The sequence below is a fragment of the Mugil cephalus genome, chromosome 2, assembly GCF_022458985.1.
Source record: "Mugil cephalus isolate CIBA_MC_2020 chromosome 2, CIBA_Mcephalus_1.1, whole genome shotgun sequence".
NCBI classification, from domain to species: domain Eukaryota; kingdom Metazoa; phylum Chordata; class Actinopteri; order Mugiliformes; family Mugilidae; genus Mugil; species Mugil cephalus.
In genome coordinates, this window is record NC_061771.1 from 15,141,534 (window position 1) to 15,163,306 (window position 21,773).

The following is a 21,773-nucleotide window of genomic DNA, read 5'->3' on the forward strand; positions in this document are numbered from 1 at the left end:
AGTTAATCTCGTTCCAGTTCATCCCACAGATACTGGAGCAGTTTGGGAACTGGTGAATTTGGAGGCCGGGTCAAAACCTTGTGCTGTTTTTCATGTTTGTGAGTTGTTCCTAAGCTGTTTGTGTGTGTGTGTCGGGCTGCATCCTGCTGGGGACGGCTGCTGCCGTCAACGAGTGTCATTGCTGTGGGGTGGGTGGGGACATGTCTCAGTAACGTCCACATGAATGAACGTCTGGTCCAAAAGTTTCCCAGCTGAACTCCGGTCAATGTCGTTTACGTCTCCTGTCGGTGGTCATAATGTTGTGGCTGATCGGTGTATATATATATATTTATGCCTGCATATCACTGATCGTTAAAGCTACGGTTTCAGGTTTACACTGCAGCGCGCTCGTCCTTTTGTTGTGGACGAGGAGAGATTTCCTCAGCTTTGAACTCGCGTAACCACAGAGACTCTGTGCACCTTCATCTCTTTGAAAGTGTCTCACGGTCAAAGCGAAACCAGAACCTACGGAGCGCTCAGTCGCTGGCCTCGATGCTCGCGTCCTGGAGCGCAGGCCGGGCCGTGTGGGGTGGTGGTGGGGGGGGGGGGGCATGAAAATCACAGTATTTATTTCTGATGTTTGAGACATGTTGTGTCAGCCTTCTCGGGCTTGTTTTTTTTTTTTTTTTTTTTTTTTTTTTTTTTGCGTAGGTGCGTTCTCACCTTCTGCTGGTGGATGTGTGTGTGTGCGCGCGCGCTGACTCATTGTTTGCTTGTGTGCTTGCAGACGTGCCAAACTACGGCTCTACTTGGAGCAGTTGAAGAAGCTGGTGCCTTTGGGTCCAGACAGCACGAGACACACCACTCTGAGCCTGCTGAAAAGGGCCAAGATGCACATCAAGGTACTTGGAAAACCTTCCACAGAAAATTAGCTGCTTTCACATTAATCCACTTTGCACGATTTTTTTTTTTTTTTCCCCCCCTTTACAACTAAACACACAATTGATTAATAAATAAAGTCCTTTATGAGCACAAGAACCCATTCTCCACTCCCCCTCATTCTCTCAGGCTTTTGATATGTTTCCTTGAAGTGTTAGATTGTTCTCTAATCTTTCAGTCAGACTTGTTCACGGTCTGCCAAGAAAAAGAAAAGTGGAAAAAAAAAAAAAAAAAAACTTTCTCAAGTGAGTCAACAAAGTAAAAACAACCTCGTTCGTTAACTGTTTCAGATCAAAAACAACCGGGTAACATGCTTAAAAAAAATGGAGGCATGCAGCACAGACACAGAAGAGCTCAAACGAATTCGCCGCATGCAGGATATTATTAGATTTGCAGCAGAAGATGAGCTGCGAGGACAGATTAGGACCGGCTGTACCCATCTCGCTGTTTACAAGCAGCAACAGTGTGGTTGGTGGAAAATCCAGATGTAGCGCGTTTTAACCCTTCATTTCCTGTTTATCAAGCATGTCCTCTCTGCTCAGACGACCTGCGCCAGTTCTCGTCACTGCCGCCGCGTCTTCTCGTATCACAAGGGACCGCGTGTCGGGCTTCTGCTTTGATTCACCACCGAAAACTTTCATACACAAATTAGCGCAGGACCCGTGCCCGCACTGTATCGAACTCTGACAAAAGATTTTTTTTTATCTCCAACCCCGTAAACCTCACACAGTCATTCGGCTACTTCCTCGTTGAATGTTGTCGGTTATTGTTGGAGGATTAGAAGACGACAGATGCTTTCACACTGGAGCTGTGAATCCACATATCTATAGTAAACATAAAATAAATAGAAGTAAATGTGTGTTGTCTTTTACCAGAAAGATAAATATGATAAAATTACTGTAATAACATTTTGAACACTGAGAAAAAAATGTTATCATTTTATGTGTACAAATACTAAATATTTTAACTTCTTCTTTTATAAATAATGTATATGTATGTCAAATAATGGAAATATTCATTTATACGTCATATTATTATGTCCCCTTTCTATATAGCCTACAAATGGTCAAAATGGAGTTTTGTGTTGCGTCATAAAAAGGTTTGGAGGAACTTATTTCACTGGTTTACAGTTTGAAAGAGAACGTGAAAGAGGGAGATGTCTTGTTCGAGGTGACGCGCGCGCACACACTAACTGACTCGGGGGGCGTTTGTGTACGTGTGTGTGTGTGTCCGTGCAGAAGCTGGAAGAGCAGGACAGGAAGGCTTTAAACGTGAAGGAGCAGCTTCAGAGAGAGCACCGCTACCTCAAACGCCGCCTGGAGCAGCTCTCGGTGTCGGGGTCCGTGGAGCGCGTCCGCACCGACAGCATGGGCTCCACCATCTCCACCGACTCGGAGCAAGGTACGCCGGCCTGAAACAGGGGGGGGCGGGGGGGACGAGCAGGACACATGAGGCCTGGCTCCACAGAACGAGCAGAATCTTCCTTTCAAATTATATCTTTCCCCTATAATGCATTCATGTGCATTGTGCGACTCCCGTGTAGCGTGACGACAATTGCGGTCATCGTTGTGGCCTCATGTAACTATGACATCGATGTAAATCCGCTGTAGATCACTTCCACATTTCATGCAAATCAGTTATGATGAATACATGACTGGCTGGTCCGGACAGGAAGTGCTGTTCTCCCTAAAGCAGAGTTCCTCGGAACTGCGCTGAAGGTGCTTTGCGCTGACATGTCGTGAGCTGTCCACTGATGCGCTCTGAGCACCAGCGCGATCGAGAGATCGGCCTCGTTTGCAGGCAATGCCCCCGGGTCGAAGGTTTATACGTCATGTTATTATTTACAGACGCAGAAGTCTGCCTCTCCTCTTTAGCCGCTTCAGCAAATCTCCGTGAGTAGATTTTAGTAGACGGGCCAGGTGTGCGGAGGAAACCGGCTGTCGTCCGAGCTGGTTCGTCTCAGGCTTCGCTCGGTGATAAAGGGAGAATGAGCTTCTCACTGGTGTCGCACGCTTCCCTGAAATCGGACTGTTTACTAATCCTGGGTGAGGTAAACACACATGCAGTTGTTTATCAATGGATGAGGATTAGCTGCGGGAGCACAAAGATCTGCCTGTTGGCCCGGAGTTAATGGCTGCTTAAATCCAGCTTTAATCCTCGGGCTCCCTAATAAATATACCGACAGTGGAAAATAAACAGTCCCCCCCCCACCTTTTAAACTGGACAGAAAATAACCCCGCGTGTTTTCTCTTCTTCTTCTCCTTCTTCTTCCGCAGAGGTCGACATAGAGGGCACGGAGTTCACCCCCGTGGAGGCGGACAGCGTGGACAGCATCAGCGACGGCGAGGAGGAGGAGGAGGAGGAGGAGGAGGAGGAGGAGGAGGACCACTACAGCCTCCAGAGCAGCTCCAGCGACACCAGCTACACAGCCACACATTCCCACAGACTGCAGCCGCACCACTGTTAGACTCCGCACGGCCATCCATCTCTCAACCAGCTTCCTCACCCCCGTGCTTCCCTCCCCTCACCCCGACCTCCCCCCCCCCCTCCGCTCCCCGATTTGCAGTCGCGCGCCAACTACCTACACCAGACTCGGTCCGCGACGGCGCAAAACACCCGGCCACCACTCTCCAGGAAGCGCACTCAAGAACTTCCTGTGATCCCCACCCCCCCCCCCCCCCCCCCCCCCCCCCCCCCACCCCCCACGCCGACCACCTACTGTATCCTACCTGGACCTGCCCCTCCTGACGCACCCCGCCCTCTCACTGCCCTCACCACCCCTACCTAGAGTTGCGCAGAGCAGAGTTCGCGGTGTTCGTCCGTAACTCCTGCGGTTGAGGTGGACGGCTTTGACTTGTTAATTCGAGCGCGTTTGCGTAGGTGCGCACGAGAGAAGAGTTTAAAAGAGGTCAAAAAATAAATATTAGACTCAAGTCACCCTCACGCGGCACAGACAAGGCTTTGCTAGAGCTTTGTGATAAAAAAAAAAAAAAAAAAAAAAGGTGAAGCACTTCTGTTCGCTCTGCGACATATGCAACACTGGGAACCTGGAAAGTAGTTCTAATGAAACAGTATCTTCCGGTTACACAATCAGACTTACAGGAGTAGCTATTGCAGATGTCCTGCGGGTTTCTTTGAAACATTTGATTACTCAAATTCACTTTCTTGTTGAGAGCTGGGTGAGTACGTGTCAGAGCATCTGCTACCAGCGCCTGTGAAGCTCACAGACAATACGTGGAATTAATACAGACACGGTGAAGAAGTAGCCTCGCTTGTCAGCCCTTCATCTGGACTGTGAAGGACAGTTTTTATACGCATTAAACAAAGAAGATATCTTAGACCGTGCTGGGCTGTTTGCCCTGCTTCTCGCCTTTAAGCTAAGCTAAGCTAAGCTAAGCTAAGCTAAGCTAAGCAGCTGCCGCCTACAGCTTCACATTTACTGTTCTCATCAAACTCTCAGCATCTAGTGTTAGCATTAAGTTCAGGACCTTTCCAGTGGCACCTCTCGACGCTGCGACACCTTGAGCAAGTGCTGTCAAAGAAAAACGCAAGAAAAAGAAAGAAAAAGTTTCAGAGCTGCAGCAGAAATGAACGAATGTAAATAGATGTACAGTTACTGTCTCCCTCTGGTTGGGTTTCCTAACCACTACTCCACACTACTGACCACTACACTATACCACCCTATGGTGTGGATGGACTACTATGTAAAATGAAATGAAAAACAAACAAACAAAAAAAAGAGTTGCCTAACAACTAAAACTCTTTTTTTTTTATTAAAGATCAACTTCTCAGTAGCTCATCGATGTAGCATTTAATACGAGAGGCGGGCGCTTCCTCTGAGTGTTAAATTGACTCTGGCGAACCAGGTGTTACTTTTTTTGTCCCTTTGTTAACCCAGTAGATTGGGCATTGGTTGCTAACAGATATCGGACCTGCAGAAAAATGGGCTGTCGTCCTTTTTTTTTTTTTCACTAAAGGGTCCTCGTCTGTACGCACAACGCCACCCATACTAGGAATTTGCATTTCTCTGCAGCTCTGTTGCTTTTTTTTTTTTTTTGGGAAAAGTTGATTTTTTTTTTAGCTCCAATTAACAAGTCAAAGCTGTAAAAAAAAAAAAAAAGAAAAAAAAGAAAAAGAAAAAAAGATTAGAGGAGCTCAGTTTAGCAAACTAATAACGTTGAGTTCATTTCTATAACAGGAGTAATAATCTTCTTTTCTTTGCTGTCACATTTTTTTTCTCTTCTCCGGAGCTTTGGACAACGTAGATGGGAGATCTTCTCTAACTTTTCTCTGACTTTATGCACAGTAGCATCGACAGGGGAGGGCGCTTCACTCGCCCTCTGACCATTTAAATAATCGTTAGACCCAGTCTCTGGCAGTCTTTAGAGCTTGGCACTTTAAAAAGTTTAAAAAAAATAAATAAAATAAATGAAATAAAATAAAGGGGGGGCTGGTCCGCCGTGGCTGGTCTGACCGAAAAAAAAAAATAAATAATAATAAAAATAATAATATTAATAATAAAATACTATGAAAGATTTGCATAAAAACTTCCATACAAAAGAAGCTACTTGTCGCCGAGAGGTGACGTTAGCCGGTGTAGTCTATATTTCTGGTATTAAATTTTGTATTATATTTTCCTAAAGGTTCTAATGAAAAGACAAAAAAGAGTGAGTATATCAATGTATCTATATAAATATATAAATATGCGAGTGAGGGAGACAAGTCAGACCGGAGGCCGGGCTCGTTGAAGGGAGAGTGGGGGCAGGGGAGCTGATACACTGGCCCCTCTCCCTTGGGTGACTCTCCTGCTGTCATTCTGTGCCTTGGTGAGCCTTCGACCTCCCGCCTCCTCCTCCTCCTCCTCCTCCCACCTCCCCCATCCTCATCCCCCCTACTCAGGTCACACTCCCCTCGCTCTCCTCCTCCTCCTCCTCCTCCTCCCCCCCGTCCTCCTCTGGTGGGGTTTTGATTCCGACCCTCACCGTGCGAAAAAACACTTCCATGAGCAGACGGGGCGTGTGTGAAGAGAAGGACCTCGTTTAAAAAAAAGACAAAAAGAGAAAAAAAAAAAGAGAGAGAAGCCCCTTTGGTCTCTACTGAAGCCGCTGTTGTACTACACCCTGTCCTGGCACCTCCTCTCCTCCCCCCTTCCTCCTCCCCCTCGATGCCCACCCGTCTGCCAGTGCCGCCGCTGTCACGGAAAAAATAAAACACACAAACACTGGTAATAAAAAAAACTCCCATGGCAGCTTCCAGTCGCTCCGAATGGTCACCGACGGGGTTTAACACTTCTGGGCTTGAAGCGTGTTTATCTTTTTTTTTTCTTTTTGTGTTCTCATTTTACTATTATTGTATGTCGACTATGTGTTTTTCAGTGGGAGTCGCCGCTGGGATAGGAGCGATAAAAAATAATTCAATCAATGGCAGCTTAAAGTGTTATCCTCCGAGCTCCCAGCGGTCCGTCCCCGCCCCCCACCCCCTACACCTTGAAACAAAAAAAAAAAAAAAAAAGTGTTACCCATTGATCAGGGGACCTCTTGAGACACAGCAATATTTACCATCTTGTGCTTTTTAGTGGGTGGGAGGGGGGGCAGGGTTTTTAAGACAAGCAGGTGGTTTTGCTCTTGACTCTGTGGTGCATTTTTTTTTGGTGACCAACTCTTTTGTTTTGTTTCAGTGATTTGACCTCCTATCTGCACTCTCTCCATACACTGCAGGAGGGCAAAAAAAAATTTTTTTTAACTAGATGAGAAAAAAAAAAGCTGAGTTTACATTCATGTCAAATGATTTGTACATGACTGTTTGTAGCAAATATTGTCCTTTTTTTTTTTTTTTTCTCGCGTTTGTTGGTCAAATGAACAACTGAGTAAACCATATTGATGGCTTAGGATTATTCTCTTGCACAGAACCTCCCAGTAAGAAAAGAGTCAGGACGGGGGGGGGGTACAAGGCCAGACATGAGATTATAATTTTTCAGTGGCATCGTTGAAAAAAAAAAAACGGACGTAGCACCACGCTCCCAGCGAGAGATTTGCGAGCGGCTTCACGAGCTTCTGGACGTGGTAACATTTGGTGTGAATGTCGGACGGTTCGTGTTTATGGAAAATCTTTTAATGATGTGCCTTGGCAAAAGTTATTTTCTTAAAAAATTTTAAATGAACTAAAAAAGCGAGAGATTGTACCGATTCATGAAGACTGTTAGGAGGCGCTGCCGCTTCTCTTCTCGCCGCAGACATTCACAGAAGTCGAGGAGTCGAGTGACGTTAAAAGAGAAGAGGCCCGAAAATCCCAAACTCCTTCAGGCGGACGAGATTTGACGTTTGACCGTCGCGTTGCTGTTGCACAGAGATTTGCTCCGGTGTGTCCGGGTTTTACCGGGAGCACGGAAAGCTTGGGGGAAGTCAGCAGGCCGAGGAGAGAGAAAGAAATGAAGAGGGCGGAAACAAAAGTGAAGCGCACACCGGGGCCGAGGTCAGCTCACTAAAGACGTCTTTCTGTCCCTCGGCCTGCTGATTATCGGTGCTTCTGAAACCGACACTTCCGCAAAATGTTATTCCTGCCAAATGAATAGTCACTTTGAATCCTTCCACGATTAAAAAGATTTCCTTGTTTGTAATTCCACGAGAATAGCTTTAACTACTTGTAGGGTTTCTCCTCAGATTTCCACTTTCCACACTTCAGCCTCCCGTGCTTTTCCTCCTTGCGTCGCATCTTTAATTATCGGGGTGGCGCTCTACGTCGATAACGACGAGCGTCACGGTTTTTTTTTTTTTCTTTATCAACCAGAGCCTACGGGGCTGTAGTAGAGGGCGAGCTGGCTTGGGTTTAGTCGAGAGGAGGACGACGTCGAGGAGTGTGTTAGGGCTGACATACTGTGCAGAGTAGGGAGAGTTCTGTGCCAGAGACCTGTGAATAAGTTCCTTTTTAGCGGACGTGTAATATGCATTCAGATGTTGTATAAGTTTCTTTTTTTTTTTTTTTTTGTGTTTTGTGTGCGAGCGTGCGTACACGGAATACCTGGTGCTGGCTATGTTTTACCAAACACTTAAAGGTATCGTGTGTCGTCTCCATTGTAATATAATTAAAATGTTTTATACGTAAAGCCGCCTCGGCCTCGTTACTGCCTGCTGCGATGCGACTGCGCGGCGAGGACGCAGTCAAGAAAAAACTGTGGTAACCTTCAACCGAACAAAGCAGCAGGAAAATGCAGATAAACCAAATGTTACGGAGCTTCCTGTTTGGTTTTCTGCAGCTGTGAAACTGTGATACGTCGCCTGGAATATTAACACATGCTTAAAGGTCGGAGTTCGTCTTCGGTCGACGTTACAGCGGAGAGACAACAGCAAAGAGACAAAGTTAGATCAATAAGTTAACAGGCTTTATTAAGGTCCAGTTTGACAAAGATACAACAACAGAGACTTCAAAATAGAGAGCAGGTTGGATATGTCCATATAGATTATTCACTTAAACACTTATAATCTGAAGTAAATCTGCACCAACAAGAGAATTAGAACATGCGCAATCAGCTCTTACACGTCTATCACGACACTCAGTTCTCAAATCTAACTCTCGTAGCAAACGACATCCATCCTAAAAGGAATGCAACCGTTTAAATGTTTAATATCACCATCATCCTCAGAAAAGCTTCACATTAACAGTCACATCTAGTTTCACTACGCCTACTCGTGTTACACGAAAATGTGAGCACAGACAAGTGAGAACTTGGCTCATTCTGACCATTTTCATGAAGTCACTTTGGTATGTTGTGATTATGTAACATTACACAGGTTTGCCGATTGTGATTTACGCAGTACAGCAACACGTGTTTTTTCATAAACACTTCTTTTTTTTTTCACAACGTTTTGCTGCAAGAACATTAAACCAAGAAAGTTCATCTAAGGTCCAGTGTGAAGGATTGAAGGGAAACTATTGGGGAAAATGGCTTAGATTCAAAATTTATTATAATATAATCTCCTCAAAGTAATGACTGCGTTTTGTCAGAATGAGCCTTTTTATAAATAAAGAAGAGAATAGTCTGTATATAAATATGGATGTAGCCACTGTTATGTCAGCTGTATCTTTTAGGCACCACAAGGGTTTAAAGCCTTGAGTCTGTCATTTGTCTGTCTCCATTTTTGTTTTTTGTTTTTTTTGAGCCAAAAGTGACTGTATGAGATCTGGATGAGAGTGAGGAGCTGGGGTGGAGGGAGGGGCACACCTCCCGCCATTGATATAAACCAGACTTGTAAATTAAGACAGGTACGCTCCCAAATAGGAGTCATTTAGAGCCAGAGCCACCCCTAGTGATCATCGCTGGTATTGCACCTTTAGATACTTCTGAACAGGCTTTGCTTTTCAAACCCCAGTGGCTATGACCATCTTTTATATAAAGTCCATGCTACAGAGAGATGGACAAAACAGACACAAGCTCTGGAGAGGACCTTTGTTTTTTTTTGTACTCATCAAAATATGTTTTCCTAAACACTTGGAACCATTGATTGCAATGCACAACCTCAGCACCAGATGCCACTAGCCCCTAAACTGTGGTCCTTTAAGACAAATTAAAACTACAACATCATGGTTTGGTTCTGTGTGAAATTTAGGCAAAACAAACAACTAAAGCATGATCGTTTATTACTTAACTAATAAATTACTGATGTTACAGTTGAAAATCTCTAAAGAATATTCAGTATCATCAATATGCAGGAAATACACTATAAAAAGAAAAGCCCACATACTGACTATAAATATATATATAACTATTCAGAAGACTCCTTCGATTTAAAATATTAAATAAGTGACGTGGACATACAACATATACAGCTTACATTTGTAAAGCAGCAACAGATGCCGCTGGTCTGAAAGGCAGTTGGTTTCATAGAAAGGCTCACGACCTGAGATTAAAAGAAAAGCGAAGAGACAAAGAATAGAGAAGCTCAGGGAGGAAACGAGGCAGGCTGACAGCGTCACTCCACGGAGACCGGATTGCAGAAGCTGCACTTAGCTGCACAATCGAGGTCCCGGCAAAACTTCGAGATGATCGAGACAACACAAAGGGCGTCGGGGCTCAGTCACCTGTGACGTCTCTCCCGCACCGTCCGGTCAGACGTACTGCCGAGGCTTCTGTGGGGCGGCGGCGGCGGCCGAAGCCAGAGTCTTGGCTGCCTCTTTGGCCTTCTCTGATGCGTCCTTCACTGTGTCCCTGAGCAGCCGCTGGGGCGTCTCTCCTGCGAAGCCAGAGTGAGCGTTTAGAGAGGAAGGGAGAAAGAAAGAAAGAAAGAAAGAAAGAAAGAAAGACATCTTCTCCAGGTTTCAGACCGTACACGAAGCACCGCTGGCTTCATTCAGCTGCTGCAGAGATGCCCCCACTCTCCTGGTGGATCTCTCGTCAGATTTTCTCACCGGTTTATTCGACTGAAGCGGTCGGCAAATACATTCCAGCCATGTATAAACCGTCCTAATTTTGATTTACGCAACTTCCGAGAGAAGTGATTCCGCTCCGTGTTAACACAGAGATTACTTCTGTGTGTTTAACCTTGCGCTGCAGCAGCGTTCACGCTAACCAGGCAGTGTTTACTCGGTGCGTTGCTAACTCCTATTAAGACTGTAATCATAACTTTTCCATAACATGCACCCAGGCATGCAAGAAGGAAAATGATTACAGACTTTTCTGAAAGAGGGAAGCGTGTTTGCAGAAAGAGGTCTGTAAGCGAGCACACCCTCGTTCATATGCTCTTATGAACTGCCTGACGCTGGATTCGGTGCCACGGGCTGCAGAGTCTATTTGTGTCCGTCCTGACGGTGAACCCTCGACCTCACGTGAGAACAACAACCAGAGTCACAGTACGACGGAGCGACTTCCCTGCAACGTGAGCGAGACGGGCGGAGGGGAGGGGAGCAGAGACGAGCCGCTTCCTTTACTTTCACATGTTTTCAAAGCGAGCAGAACACATGGACTCTGTGTTTGTCCTGGGAGGGTGGTGGCGCTGGTGGAGGGAGAAACCTCCCCATGTGTTTGGAGGACGAAAATAACCGGAGGGAGTCGAACTTTTAGAGTTCACAAGAGCCAAAAACAAAACTGAATGCTTTTTTTTTTTTTTCCACGGCTGACCTCTGAACCTTTTAATCAATTTCACCGTTCGCAGCGTCACCAAGAGTCTAAATTCACAGATCTGATAACAAAAAGTTTGAGTGAATAGTGTCAAAGTCTGCGGCTGTTATTTATTCAGCGGTGTAGGTGAACTTTAGCCGTTGGTGCAATCGTGACGCAAACTCAAAAGAAATAAGACAGCTGCGGATGTTTGATGCTCAGAATATCAGCTGCCTGTTGAAAAAATGTGTTTCTGAGGAGAAACGACCTCGCAGAGCCCTGACCTAAATCCCACAGGGAACCTTTGGAACGACATGGAAAACTACTACGGACGGCAAACTAATTATGACGACATTGCATAAGTGATCTTTTATTATTTTAGACCAAACAAACTTCCTTATGTGGAGCATTCTGCTTTAAAAAATATTTATATACATTTTTAAACCTAAAATAAATGCTATTTTGCGATAATTTGTTACGTAATGATGCAAAATGCTGACTAGTTTATGACAAGTGTGACTTATACACCCAAGATTTTTGACTTGTACTATAACCTCCTGAGACCTGTGCTTTTGTTTGGTGTGCATTTTTAATTTCTCCATTTCTCTTTATTTAGGATTTGTAGGACCTAAGAACTATAAACAATTAAGCATCAAAGTAGATTTTAGAAAGAATAATGTCCTCATGTATGGACATCGGGATTATTTTATATAACATCATCAATATAAATATTATATCAATATTATAATAAAGTCACTAATATGTAATAAAATATAAAACTGTTCATTCTCATGTCTGAACATTGCTGTGCAAAAGCAGAATTGCATATAATGAATTCCCAACCTCCTCTAACTTTCTGCGATGCCAGTTTCATCTAGTGTTCATTATAGGAACGAACTACTAAACTACGTGGTTACACAAACTCATGCTATAGGACCATGAGGTCACAACACCATATTAGCAAGTAATGATTATTACATATTTAATCTAATAACTGTTAAATATGTCTTTGGTACAGGACTTTTTCCAGACATCTCGGTAAAATAAATAAATACAATTTATGGCATTTGAGTAGATAGTTGTGTATCATGTAAATAAATCATGGAATTAATTGTTAGTTTTCATTAATCTGAATATAAATGCTGTCATGCTATTTAATCTAGCTCATATAAATAAGTTTAGAACAAACTCAAATTCAGTGCACTTTCATTATTTTTATTATAGATGATCATCCATCTATGATCATCTATGTAGCCTACTGTGTGCTCCCACACAAACATTTTACCTGTACTGCCTTAAAAAAAACAAAAAAACAGATCGATCCATTTATTTTTGTTAGATATTCACTACTTTCTAGAGACCCTGGACATGAAAACATATTTCTACTGGACTGGCAGAGCTGGAATTCCTGGACAGACATCCGATTTAATTGTGGTATACCGTGAAACACAAAGAGATTTATCCGGAGCCGATTAGATTAATCTGAATTAATCATCTCAATGTAACAGCGTCCATTTATGTCTTTAGCTTTAAACTGATCACATAATAAGATGTAGGAATGTTTCACTTCTTTTTGAAAAGAATTATATTACATGGTTGAGTTCTACTAAAATATAAGATTGTTGCACGCTTGCGTTCAGACAGACGAGTCCTAAGAAAGTAAGTCAAGGCTCAACTTTGTAATTTTAACCTACTAAAAACACGTGATGTTTGTCTACGAGATGAACTCGTTGAACTGGTCTCCATGTGCTTCTGAATGCGTAACAAACCACCGTCAGCTATTGATCCAGATCATTCTTACACGGTTGCGAGGGTGTAAAAGCTTAAAGAGCAAACTACGCAGATACGAGTCGTCTCACACAGATCACGTTTCAGTCGACCGGAGCGAAACTCTGTTTAACTATGACAACTACGAGCTCCTTGACTGAAGTGAACCCATTTCAAAGCTTTGCGTCAGCCTTTAATCGTGGCTGTTCCAGCAGCTGATGATGGCAGCGACGCTCATTAACGCGACAGTTTATGCACAGCAGACGTCAGGGGAAAAGGTGCGCAGATAAATATTCAAAATAACGTGTGCAGGCCTATGTGACGAGCATTGTGTCTGACAGACCGTCTTTCATGTGAGGCTGCAGATCAGCTGACAGTGGAGGAGGGAGGCACGCAACCCCAAGTGCACCGCATGCAATCACAGCTCCTCTCAAACCCATCTCACACATGGCAACCTTCTCAAAGGTTTGGGAACATCAACAATGAAGGTTTTCTCTGTTCTACGCTCACTCATCGTTGATTTTAATGCCGCACCATGGCAACATGCAGAGAGAGTGACCGTGTTTTCCCTCACGTAAGGTGTGACCACAGAACTGCACAAACTACAAGAAAAGACAAGACGATCAAAACTAGTGTAACTAGTATGTGAGGAATACTAGTTACTACATTTTGGTCTTGTTTTCAGATCCTTAAGAGCAACAGTTTAATTTTATTTTATTATTTAGTCGGAATCAAGGTTAAAAAAATGTAATATGATAGAAAAAAGTTTTAATTAAATTTTTCTATTAATAGTAGATGAGCTGTTTTTTGTTTTTTTTTTAAAGCTGGGCTCAGACTTCAGGAGTTTTAAAATCGTTACATCTCACACTCCAGATGATTCACAAATCATTTTTCTCTCCATTCTAAAACTTGAACACGTTACACTTCGAAAATAATATGACAACACACCTGACGATTTAAGTTACGTTCTTGAACCCTATCAGGAGGATGTTAAAGGCTCCACATACCGTAACCTCACCTCACGGAGCGAACCTACTGATACACACTCTAGCTCGGTATGTGGCAGTGAGGCACCTGCACACTGCCTTGTAATCCACCAGTAATGTAATACTTTGCAGTGAATAAAAAAAGAAAAACAGGAAGCTAAACAAGTCTTTTTTTTCGAAGGTGAGACTTAAACTCGCTAGATTGGTCCTAATCATCATGATTTCAAATTTAAACATTACAAGATAATCGGAGTCAAAGCTCAGTATCGCAAGCGGTCTGGACTGGGTTCCTCGGCAGATTGTCAGGTTGGATGAATCTGTTGATAAATCAGCCTAAAACTCTTGAAGTGTGAGCCCATCTTGAGCCGATGACAAGAAAACATTTACTGTCCTCCTTAAAAAAAGGCCACTATAAAAGTTTAAAGTCGTTCTCAAATAAGAACTAGGGTTCACTAAACGACAAATCCGAGACTGAACGAATATTTGAGTCACTGTTCCTCCATAACAACAAACGGGGAGAGAGTCACTACCTCAGCTACATAGTCTAGTGTGCGAGGCTCATATATGGCATCATGTGACAGCCCTGGTCGAGGCCTGGGATGGCAGATGGATGCCACGCTCCTAACATACTTACCATCACGCTCAGCCTGATGCCAAGTCCTGCAGTGCCATCAGCAAAAGGGCAACAGGACAGAATCACAACAATGGCACACAACAGTATGCTGGATTAGCACAACACAACCCTCACCCACAACAAAACCACTTGCAACCTCTAACAGGCGTCCTGTCACTTACACACACCGCTCGGATCATTATTTTAATTTACTGTTCAATACTCTAGCTCTTACTTTTCTTCTTAACGCTTTAAAACCTGATGTGTCGTCGGAGGAACGTTGGCGCTAGCACATTTTGGATTACCGTAATTATGTTACAGTTTGAGCACCGAAAGCTGAGACGGTATTACGGTAATTTCACGTGCGCCTCTCCTGGTAGGTTATTATTACACTCTTAGAACGTGCAATAAATTGTAAATAAGATGTTAGATAGTAAGTAATAGTCAAAATAGTCAGGTAGACACTTTGAGGCTTAGGTGTTAAAGGGTTGATAAAGTTAATTATCAAAATGATGTGAATGTGGAAAATCACAAGTTGTTATTGAGGCCGAGGTCAAAGGGATATGCTAACTCTATGTGAAATTTAGTCACTCGCCGTACTCCCCAGAGTTGGATAAGTGAGAAGAAGCGTCTTTAAAGAGGTCCAGGCATTGTCCTAATCCAGCAGCTGTTAGCTTTAGCTTAGCATAGGTGCCATAATGTAGTGTTGCCAATAAGCCAGTCAAAAGTGACAAATAAACTCAAGAATTTTCCTAATTCCTTCTTGTGACCTGTACACTCATATGGAGTCTAAATGTCAATGCAATTAACACGAAGTCGGGGTTTTCAGATGCTGCGTGGCGTCTTTGAGCCTGGTAGTGGTGCTTTGCCAGAATACAGACTCAAATCTTCTGTTAATTGTATTGACATTTGTACTCGATGTGAATATACAGGTCACAAGAAGCAATGAGGAGTCTATTTATCACGTTTGGGAACGACTGGCTAATTGGCAACACTACATTACAGCATCTATGCTAAGATAAAGCTAACGGCTAGCCTATGAGGCAAATCCCCTTAAGGACTTTTCCCCAATGTCTTTTTCTTGCTTCTGAAATGTGACTTTTGTTGTTTTTGTACGTCACCTATTGGTCGATCAAAAGAAACACCTGAATATCAGCTTTGTATTTTTACTATTTATGTTTATATCTAAACTATTTTATATAAAATATGTTATTCGTGAGCTGCATTTTTTCTTTCTTTAGAGAAAACCAACATTTTTACAGCCTGCCCATTTAATTAGCCTGGATAATTTCAGGTTTTGTATTTTCTTGTTACGGTATTACGCTTCCAGCTGTTTGTCACCGTAGTTGCCATGGTTTCACATCCCTCTGCAGTCACGTGGCATTTCTTAACTACAACTGCCTTCAGGCTCCTTTGAGAGCTTAAAATTAACCTGATTCATGCAGGAGTAAATTGAGCCGAGTGGTTTACTTTAGCTCTTTCTTTCAGTTGACCCATTAAAGTCATTGTGAAGATATAACAACAAAAAACCTAAACAAGCAGCGGTCCTGAGGAAAGAATGCTCCATTTCCTGTAAACACGTTCTCCTTTCCAGATATGCCAACAGATAAAATAAATAAACAGTTTTTTTTTTTCCCCCCCTTGCACTTATCTCCTGTGTCCGGTGCAACACACGCATGTGCGTTGCCATGTGATGTGCACGTACCCTGGAGGTTGGACAGAGCGTATTCCAGTCCCTTCATGGTCTTCACCTGGTTGCTCTTGAAGCGAGCCAATCCAAACTCCTGGGAAAAGACAGAGCAGGAAATGGAAGAGATGACTAAAAAAAAAAAAAAAAAACTAAAAAAAACAACCCACCCAGCAACAGTCCCTCGTTCATCGTCATCAAAACAAGCCTGGCAACTTTCACATCTAACAATAACAATTTTAAGCGGATGTATTTTAGGCAGTGATTTCACTTCTCTCAAATCTCCTTCTCCTCCTTGTTTTTTTATTTTTTGTTTTCACATTGGCTTCTATGACACACGAACTACACTGATAGCATGAATAAGATACGGCAAGAGCTGAAGTCCATACCCATCAGCCATAACATTATGACCACCGAGAAGTGAAGTGAATTATCTTCTTAACATAGCACCCATCAGTGCCTTATATTAAGCAGCAATGGATCATTTAATCCTCAAAGTTGATGTGTTGAAAGCAGGAAAAATGGGCAGTGGGAGGGTCTCAGAAACTTTGGCGAGGGTCCTATTGTGATAGCTAGACGACTGGGTCTGAGCATCTCCCAAACAGCAGCGCTCGTGTCCTGTCTTCCTGGTCTGCAGTGGTAAAGTATCTAAAGTGGTCCAAGGAAGGAACTGGCATCAGGGTCATTGATGCACGCGGTAAGTGAAAGCTGTCGTCTGTGGACAGACGAGTCACAGTATCTCAAATAGCTGTCATCACAGTTTGTCCCTGTCCACTGGAAAAGTCTCATTAATCACATTTTCTTTTTGCAGAAAGAATGTGGCCATTTACGTGGATGTTGCTTTGACATGTACCACGTTCCTAAGCACTGCTGCAGCTCATGTGCAAACTTTAATGTAAATGGTTCAGGAATGGTTTGAGGAGCACAACAATCAGTTTGAGGTGTTGTCTTGACCTCCAAATTTACCAAATCTCAATCCAGTCAAGCATCTGTGGCTGTGCAGGACCTAAAGGATCTGCTTCTGACATCTTAATATTACGGCACAACTTCAGAGGTCTAATGGGGTCAATGTCTGAAAGGGTCGGGGCTGTTTTGGCAGAATAAAGGAGGAGCTATGCAACATTATATTATACTATATCATACACTGATATTTTATAGCTATATGCTGCCTGTACCTGAATAGGTTTGGAGAAGCCATAAATACTTGAGGAAATCCACGCCTCCCGTTTCAGCTCTGTGCTTCCCGGCTGCTCCGCTGAGTCTCGGAAGACACAACGCTCCTCCACCGACTAGTTGGGCGAGAGAAAGATGGCGGAAGGTTTCAGTGAATGATTGTACAATGGAGAAGTTTACTTTTGGCATTTGTACGTTTTATGTCAGCTCTGTTGGTTCTTTATGGTGCCACCAGAAAACAAGACAAGAAATTAGAATGAATTTGAATCTGTTCGAGTAGAATGAGTTCATTGGATAAATGATCTGATAAAAAGACAGATACAATGAATTCATCCTGCTGCGTATGCACCTGAACAGGATTCAAAGGTTCATTACCTCTGAAGTTTAGGCTGAATAAATTAATATATATATATATGTGTGTTCTTTTTGTGTGTGTGGTGAGTATGAAAAACACTAATTATGGATCACTAGCGGATGGCTCGGCTGGACACTATCAAATAAATTCAGGACCAGCAAAAGTCAAAGTGAATAAACTCACAGTCGCATCATGTGTATGTGTTAAACGTAATGTACATTTGCACCGTTGAATTTAATCACTCTAACATTATGATCATGCTGTTGATCTGGATTAATCCTCTAAAGTATTACTGCCCTATTTCAGTCCCAGTGGCTGAATGTGTATCCTTTGTCATCCCTTAATCCCATCTGTCGTTACATATGGTACTCTTGTAAATGTTTCACAATAACAGCACCGTTAAGGAATTAAGTTTCTTTTTGTCGAGTGAAACAGTCGCAGTTTATCAAATTATTCACATGCACCAACTTTTAAATAGGGACGCAGATCAAAAAGATGCTTCTTGTTCTGCTGCAAATAAATGGTCACATTATGAAGATATACTGTGTTATGTACTGTACTATACACATTAGCGCTACAAAAATGTGTAGACATATTGATTTGAAATATCTCAAGTGCAACTAATGCTATGGCAGAGACCCAGAGAGCCACCACAGCAGCACAAACGCAACCCACAGGGATCTCAACAAAGAAGGTCTACGAGCTATCTGACCTCTAAACAACCAAACAGCAGCGTCAGTACTTGGACTAGTGAGTTTTGTCTTATTGTATTTCTCTTAATGTGTCCAAAATTAACGAACTGAAAAAAAAAATAAAACAGGTCATTAAGCCAAAACTAAATGCATGCCATGTGGGAAAGCAATTAATTAATTAAGACACTTTACAGGAAATCCCACCTGACGTCTGTCACATACACAAAATAAAACCCACTTTCCTTTACATCTAATTTCTATTTAGTTGTGGATTTTGCTTTTATTTATATTGCACTGAATGTTTTATTCTATGATGTCTAACGCATTGCTGTTTTATGTAGGGTGACCTCGGGGAGCCCACAAATAAAATGCATTATTATCATTTATCAGCTTAATAATAAATGATTTAGTCCGATGTCACTGAAATTACACAATAAAAGCACCACACTCTGGGGAATAAGGCCTCACCATGAGAGTTGTGTGGTTGAGGTTCCAGGTGTAAGTGGTCATGCTCCTGTTGACAGGGTCCACGATGGAGTCCTCAACGATGTACACGGAGCGAGACATGCCGGAGGGGAAGAACCGCTCCGCCCAGCGAGGCATCCGGTTGGTCTTCATCAGGAGGCGTCTGGAGAGGAGCTGGTTTTCCGCCGTTACCTCCCGGTACACGACATCCTCTGTGAGAACGTGGGTGCTGGGTGACACACACACACAGACAAGTCAAAAAGATTGTTATAGCTACGTGGGGTCAAGCATTAAGCCATCAATCAAAAGGAAACAATTTGTCCTCCGACAGTACTATATTTTAGCAACATCTTCCAACTCTCTGATGCTGCTATGCCACATAATACAGAAAAGAGACACCTGACCACTAACATAGGCAAAATGTAGTTTTACTTCTCTGATGCGCTTTCTCAGTTCTCTGTATTAATCATGGCTGAGGGCTCGTTTTCACTGTCTGTCACTTTTCAAAAATGAAACAGTATACATGCAATAATGCAGTAATACGACATTTCAAATGAGAGTCAAAAATGGTCTGTGGAAATGATTCTAACTGTTGTAACTCTGATCTATTGTAACTCTACACACAGCACACTGACATGACAAACATGCCCCCTCCTTGATAAAACACTTAAACTTAAAAAGGTTTCAATACCTGAATGGGTTCGGGTACCTCTGCCAGAAAGCAGAAACCACTTGGTCCCATGCACTCCTGATGTCTGTGCTATTGCAGAAATACTTGACCATTTTTCTCTTGATGCTGTGCAGAATGGCCTGAATCTTGAACCCTGAGGTCCTTTGCTGTGACAACACAAAACAATGAAAACCCGGGTGCTGACTCCATCCAAAGTCTGGCACGGCTCCTGCAGAAAGGAAGGGAACCATGAACGTCAGGCAAGCATCATGCTTCTGAATACTTTATTAGTCCATGATCCACATAATGTGGCAATGATGTACAAATACATAGACATAACAGCTCACTATTAATCTTTGCACGTATTTGTTTCGGAGATGAAGTTACACACAGAAATTAGCCATCTGAGATTTTGCTTTATATTCATGATTTGAGCCATTGTAAGTAATGCGTATCACTGTGTATCAAATGGCATTATAACATTTTGATTATAATATATGACTTATGCAGTCATTTTCTCCCAGTTAGTATTGAGATAAATGATAAGTGGGTATTTAATTTGCTAGACAATTCAGAAACATTGATTTATTTATTTATTTTAGCGTATCCATGAAACTGACAGTACAGTTGTTGTTTTTTTCTGTTTACATTAGATCCTGGCACTGTGTCCAAATATCAAACCAGAAGCACATACTTGGTGAAATTAACTAATTCCTGTCCATCATGGAATTAAGTATGTTTTACTGCAGTAGGCTTTGGAGGACCTCATCAAAGCTCTCAAACCTAATTTCTGTCAAATTACAGTAATATGTAAACATCATTAGCAACATGAATTATCCATATTGGTTTATTTCTTCACAACAAACCTATAGACCTTAGATTATAGTCTTATTTCTTCCACCATGACAATGGTAAGTAAATAGAAAACACATGCGTCAGCTTGACGTGTGTTTATAGCTTGTTCTTGACTCATCTAGTTACAGCTAATTACATTACCTGGGCAGCTAACTGCTAGCTAATTAGCTTGAAGAAACGACATGGCTTATTCAGATAGTTCAGTAGCTAACCCATCTAACAGTGACAGTGTTGTTGGTTAAACAATGGGTGTGTTATTTATATTAAAGCTAATCTGTGTCAATGTTTAACATTTGGCAGGTAGGTTACATAACAACACCGCAACCTTGGCTAGGAAAGTTTAGCTGGAACAGGTGACAGGAAACGAAGTTTCAAACGCTGTGAATCATCCGGAAACGACTGTGTCTTACCTGTAGTGACTGTTGATAAAGTGCTATGTTAATAAGTAGCCGCACATTGCTTAATTGTTGCTTCCTATGACATAAAACCCCCTTTACACTGGTTAATTACGTCCATCATGCTACAGTGAGGACGGGAGACGCTTCCGGTAACACGGAGTGTTTACTGTAATGGAACTTCCTATTGGCGCTTCAAAATAAAACTCTCTCTGCCAATCTTTCATTTACAGTGTGTGGTTGGTGAGAGATGATAGAGGATTAAGGACAATTAATTACTAATTATACAATTCTTGTTTAAAAAATAAAATAATCCCTAAGAAGTTCCTAGAATGCGTTGACCTTTCTGCAATAGATAACTCCACTAAAATTCATACCATCTTTATGTATCTAATGTATATTCTTCCATCTCTATTTGTTGTACATTTGTTCCTACTCTAATTCTGTACATTTTTTGCTCATATCGTTTTTCTAGTTTTTAATTATTTATTTTATTTTATTTTTTTTTTATTCTTATTTTATCATTCTTTTTACTTGTGGTTCTTAAGAGTGTGCAACTTCATGTGCAACTAAGCGACTGTGACCAAGCAGTTTCCCCCTGCGGATCATAAAAGCCTATCTAAGTCTAAGTTCATTAAAACTTTTTATTTCTGTGGAGTGGAGAGCCGCGCTGGATGAAATGGAAACAAATAAAGAATAACAAACAATTGATGACGTCATCGACCAAGACACGTGACCTAACCGAGGTTTTAAATAGAGGCCATTACACTGAGATGATTTATGGTGACAATGCCCTGCCACGGTAACAGGTTCGCAGCTCGGTCCTATTACGGCCGCAGACGCAGGAGGCGCGCAAAGTCCACTCCTGTCCGCAGGAGGAGACGGCGCACCACCCGGCGCAGGCGCTAGTCAGCTGGATACTCATAAACTACATGCATCACAAAGCAATGAGTGCACTGAAATGATACTTGTTAAAATACTAAGATAGATATAAAATGTGTACACTGTAAAGTGTATATTGCACCAAATGACATCACACTAAGTTTAATTTCACTTGTTAATTTAATTTGAATGTTTGTTGCCCTCCCACTATGATTCAAGATTCAA

General features: G+C 42.4%; 2 protein-coding genes across 3 annotated transcripts in view; one reads left to right on the forward strand and one right to left on the reverse strand.

Annotated features, from left to right (window-relative positions):
* mxd4 (MAX dimerization protein 4) overlaps positions 1–8,020 on the forward strand; it is a 23,095-nt gene extending 15,075 nt beyond the window's left edge. The window contains exons 4-6 of the mRNA XM_047575358.1: positions 767–881; positions 2,157–2,319; positions 3,195–8,020. Of these exons, the coding sequence (XP_047431314.1) occupies positions 767–881; positions 2,157–2,319; positions 3,195–3,385 (469 nt within the window). The 3' untranslated portion in view covers positions 3,386–8,020. The remainder of the gene's footprint in view (positions 1–766; positions 882–2,156; positions 2,320–3,194) is intronic.
* LOC125000041 (PRELI domain-containing protein 1, mitochondrial-like) lies at positions 7,881–20,845 on the reverse strand. Of its 2 annotated transcripts, XM_047575380.1 has the most exons (7): positions 20,682–20,845; positions 19,438–19,645; positions 18,750–18,975; positions 17,237–17,350; positions 16,080–16,158; positions 9,994–10,145; positions 7,881–9,812 (listed from the first exon to the last, which is right to left on the reverse strand). In XM_047575380.1, exons 2-6 carry the CDS (start codon positions 19,527–19,529, stop codon positions 10,021–10,023), a joined length of 636 nt encoding a protein of 211 aa, XP_047431336.1. In that variant the 5' UTR covers positions 19,530–19,645; positions 20,682–20,845; the 3' UTR covers positions 7,881–9,812; positions 9,994–10,020. The 2 variants fall into 2 exon arrangements, with proteins under 2 accessions (XP_047431336.1, XP_047431327.1); XM_047575371.1 differs by having other exon boundaries at positions 7,881–10,145.
* Positions 20,846–21,773: the final 928 nt, after the last annotated feature.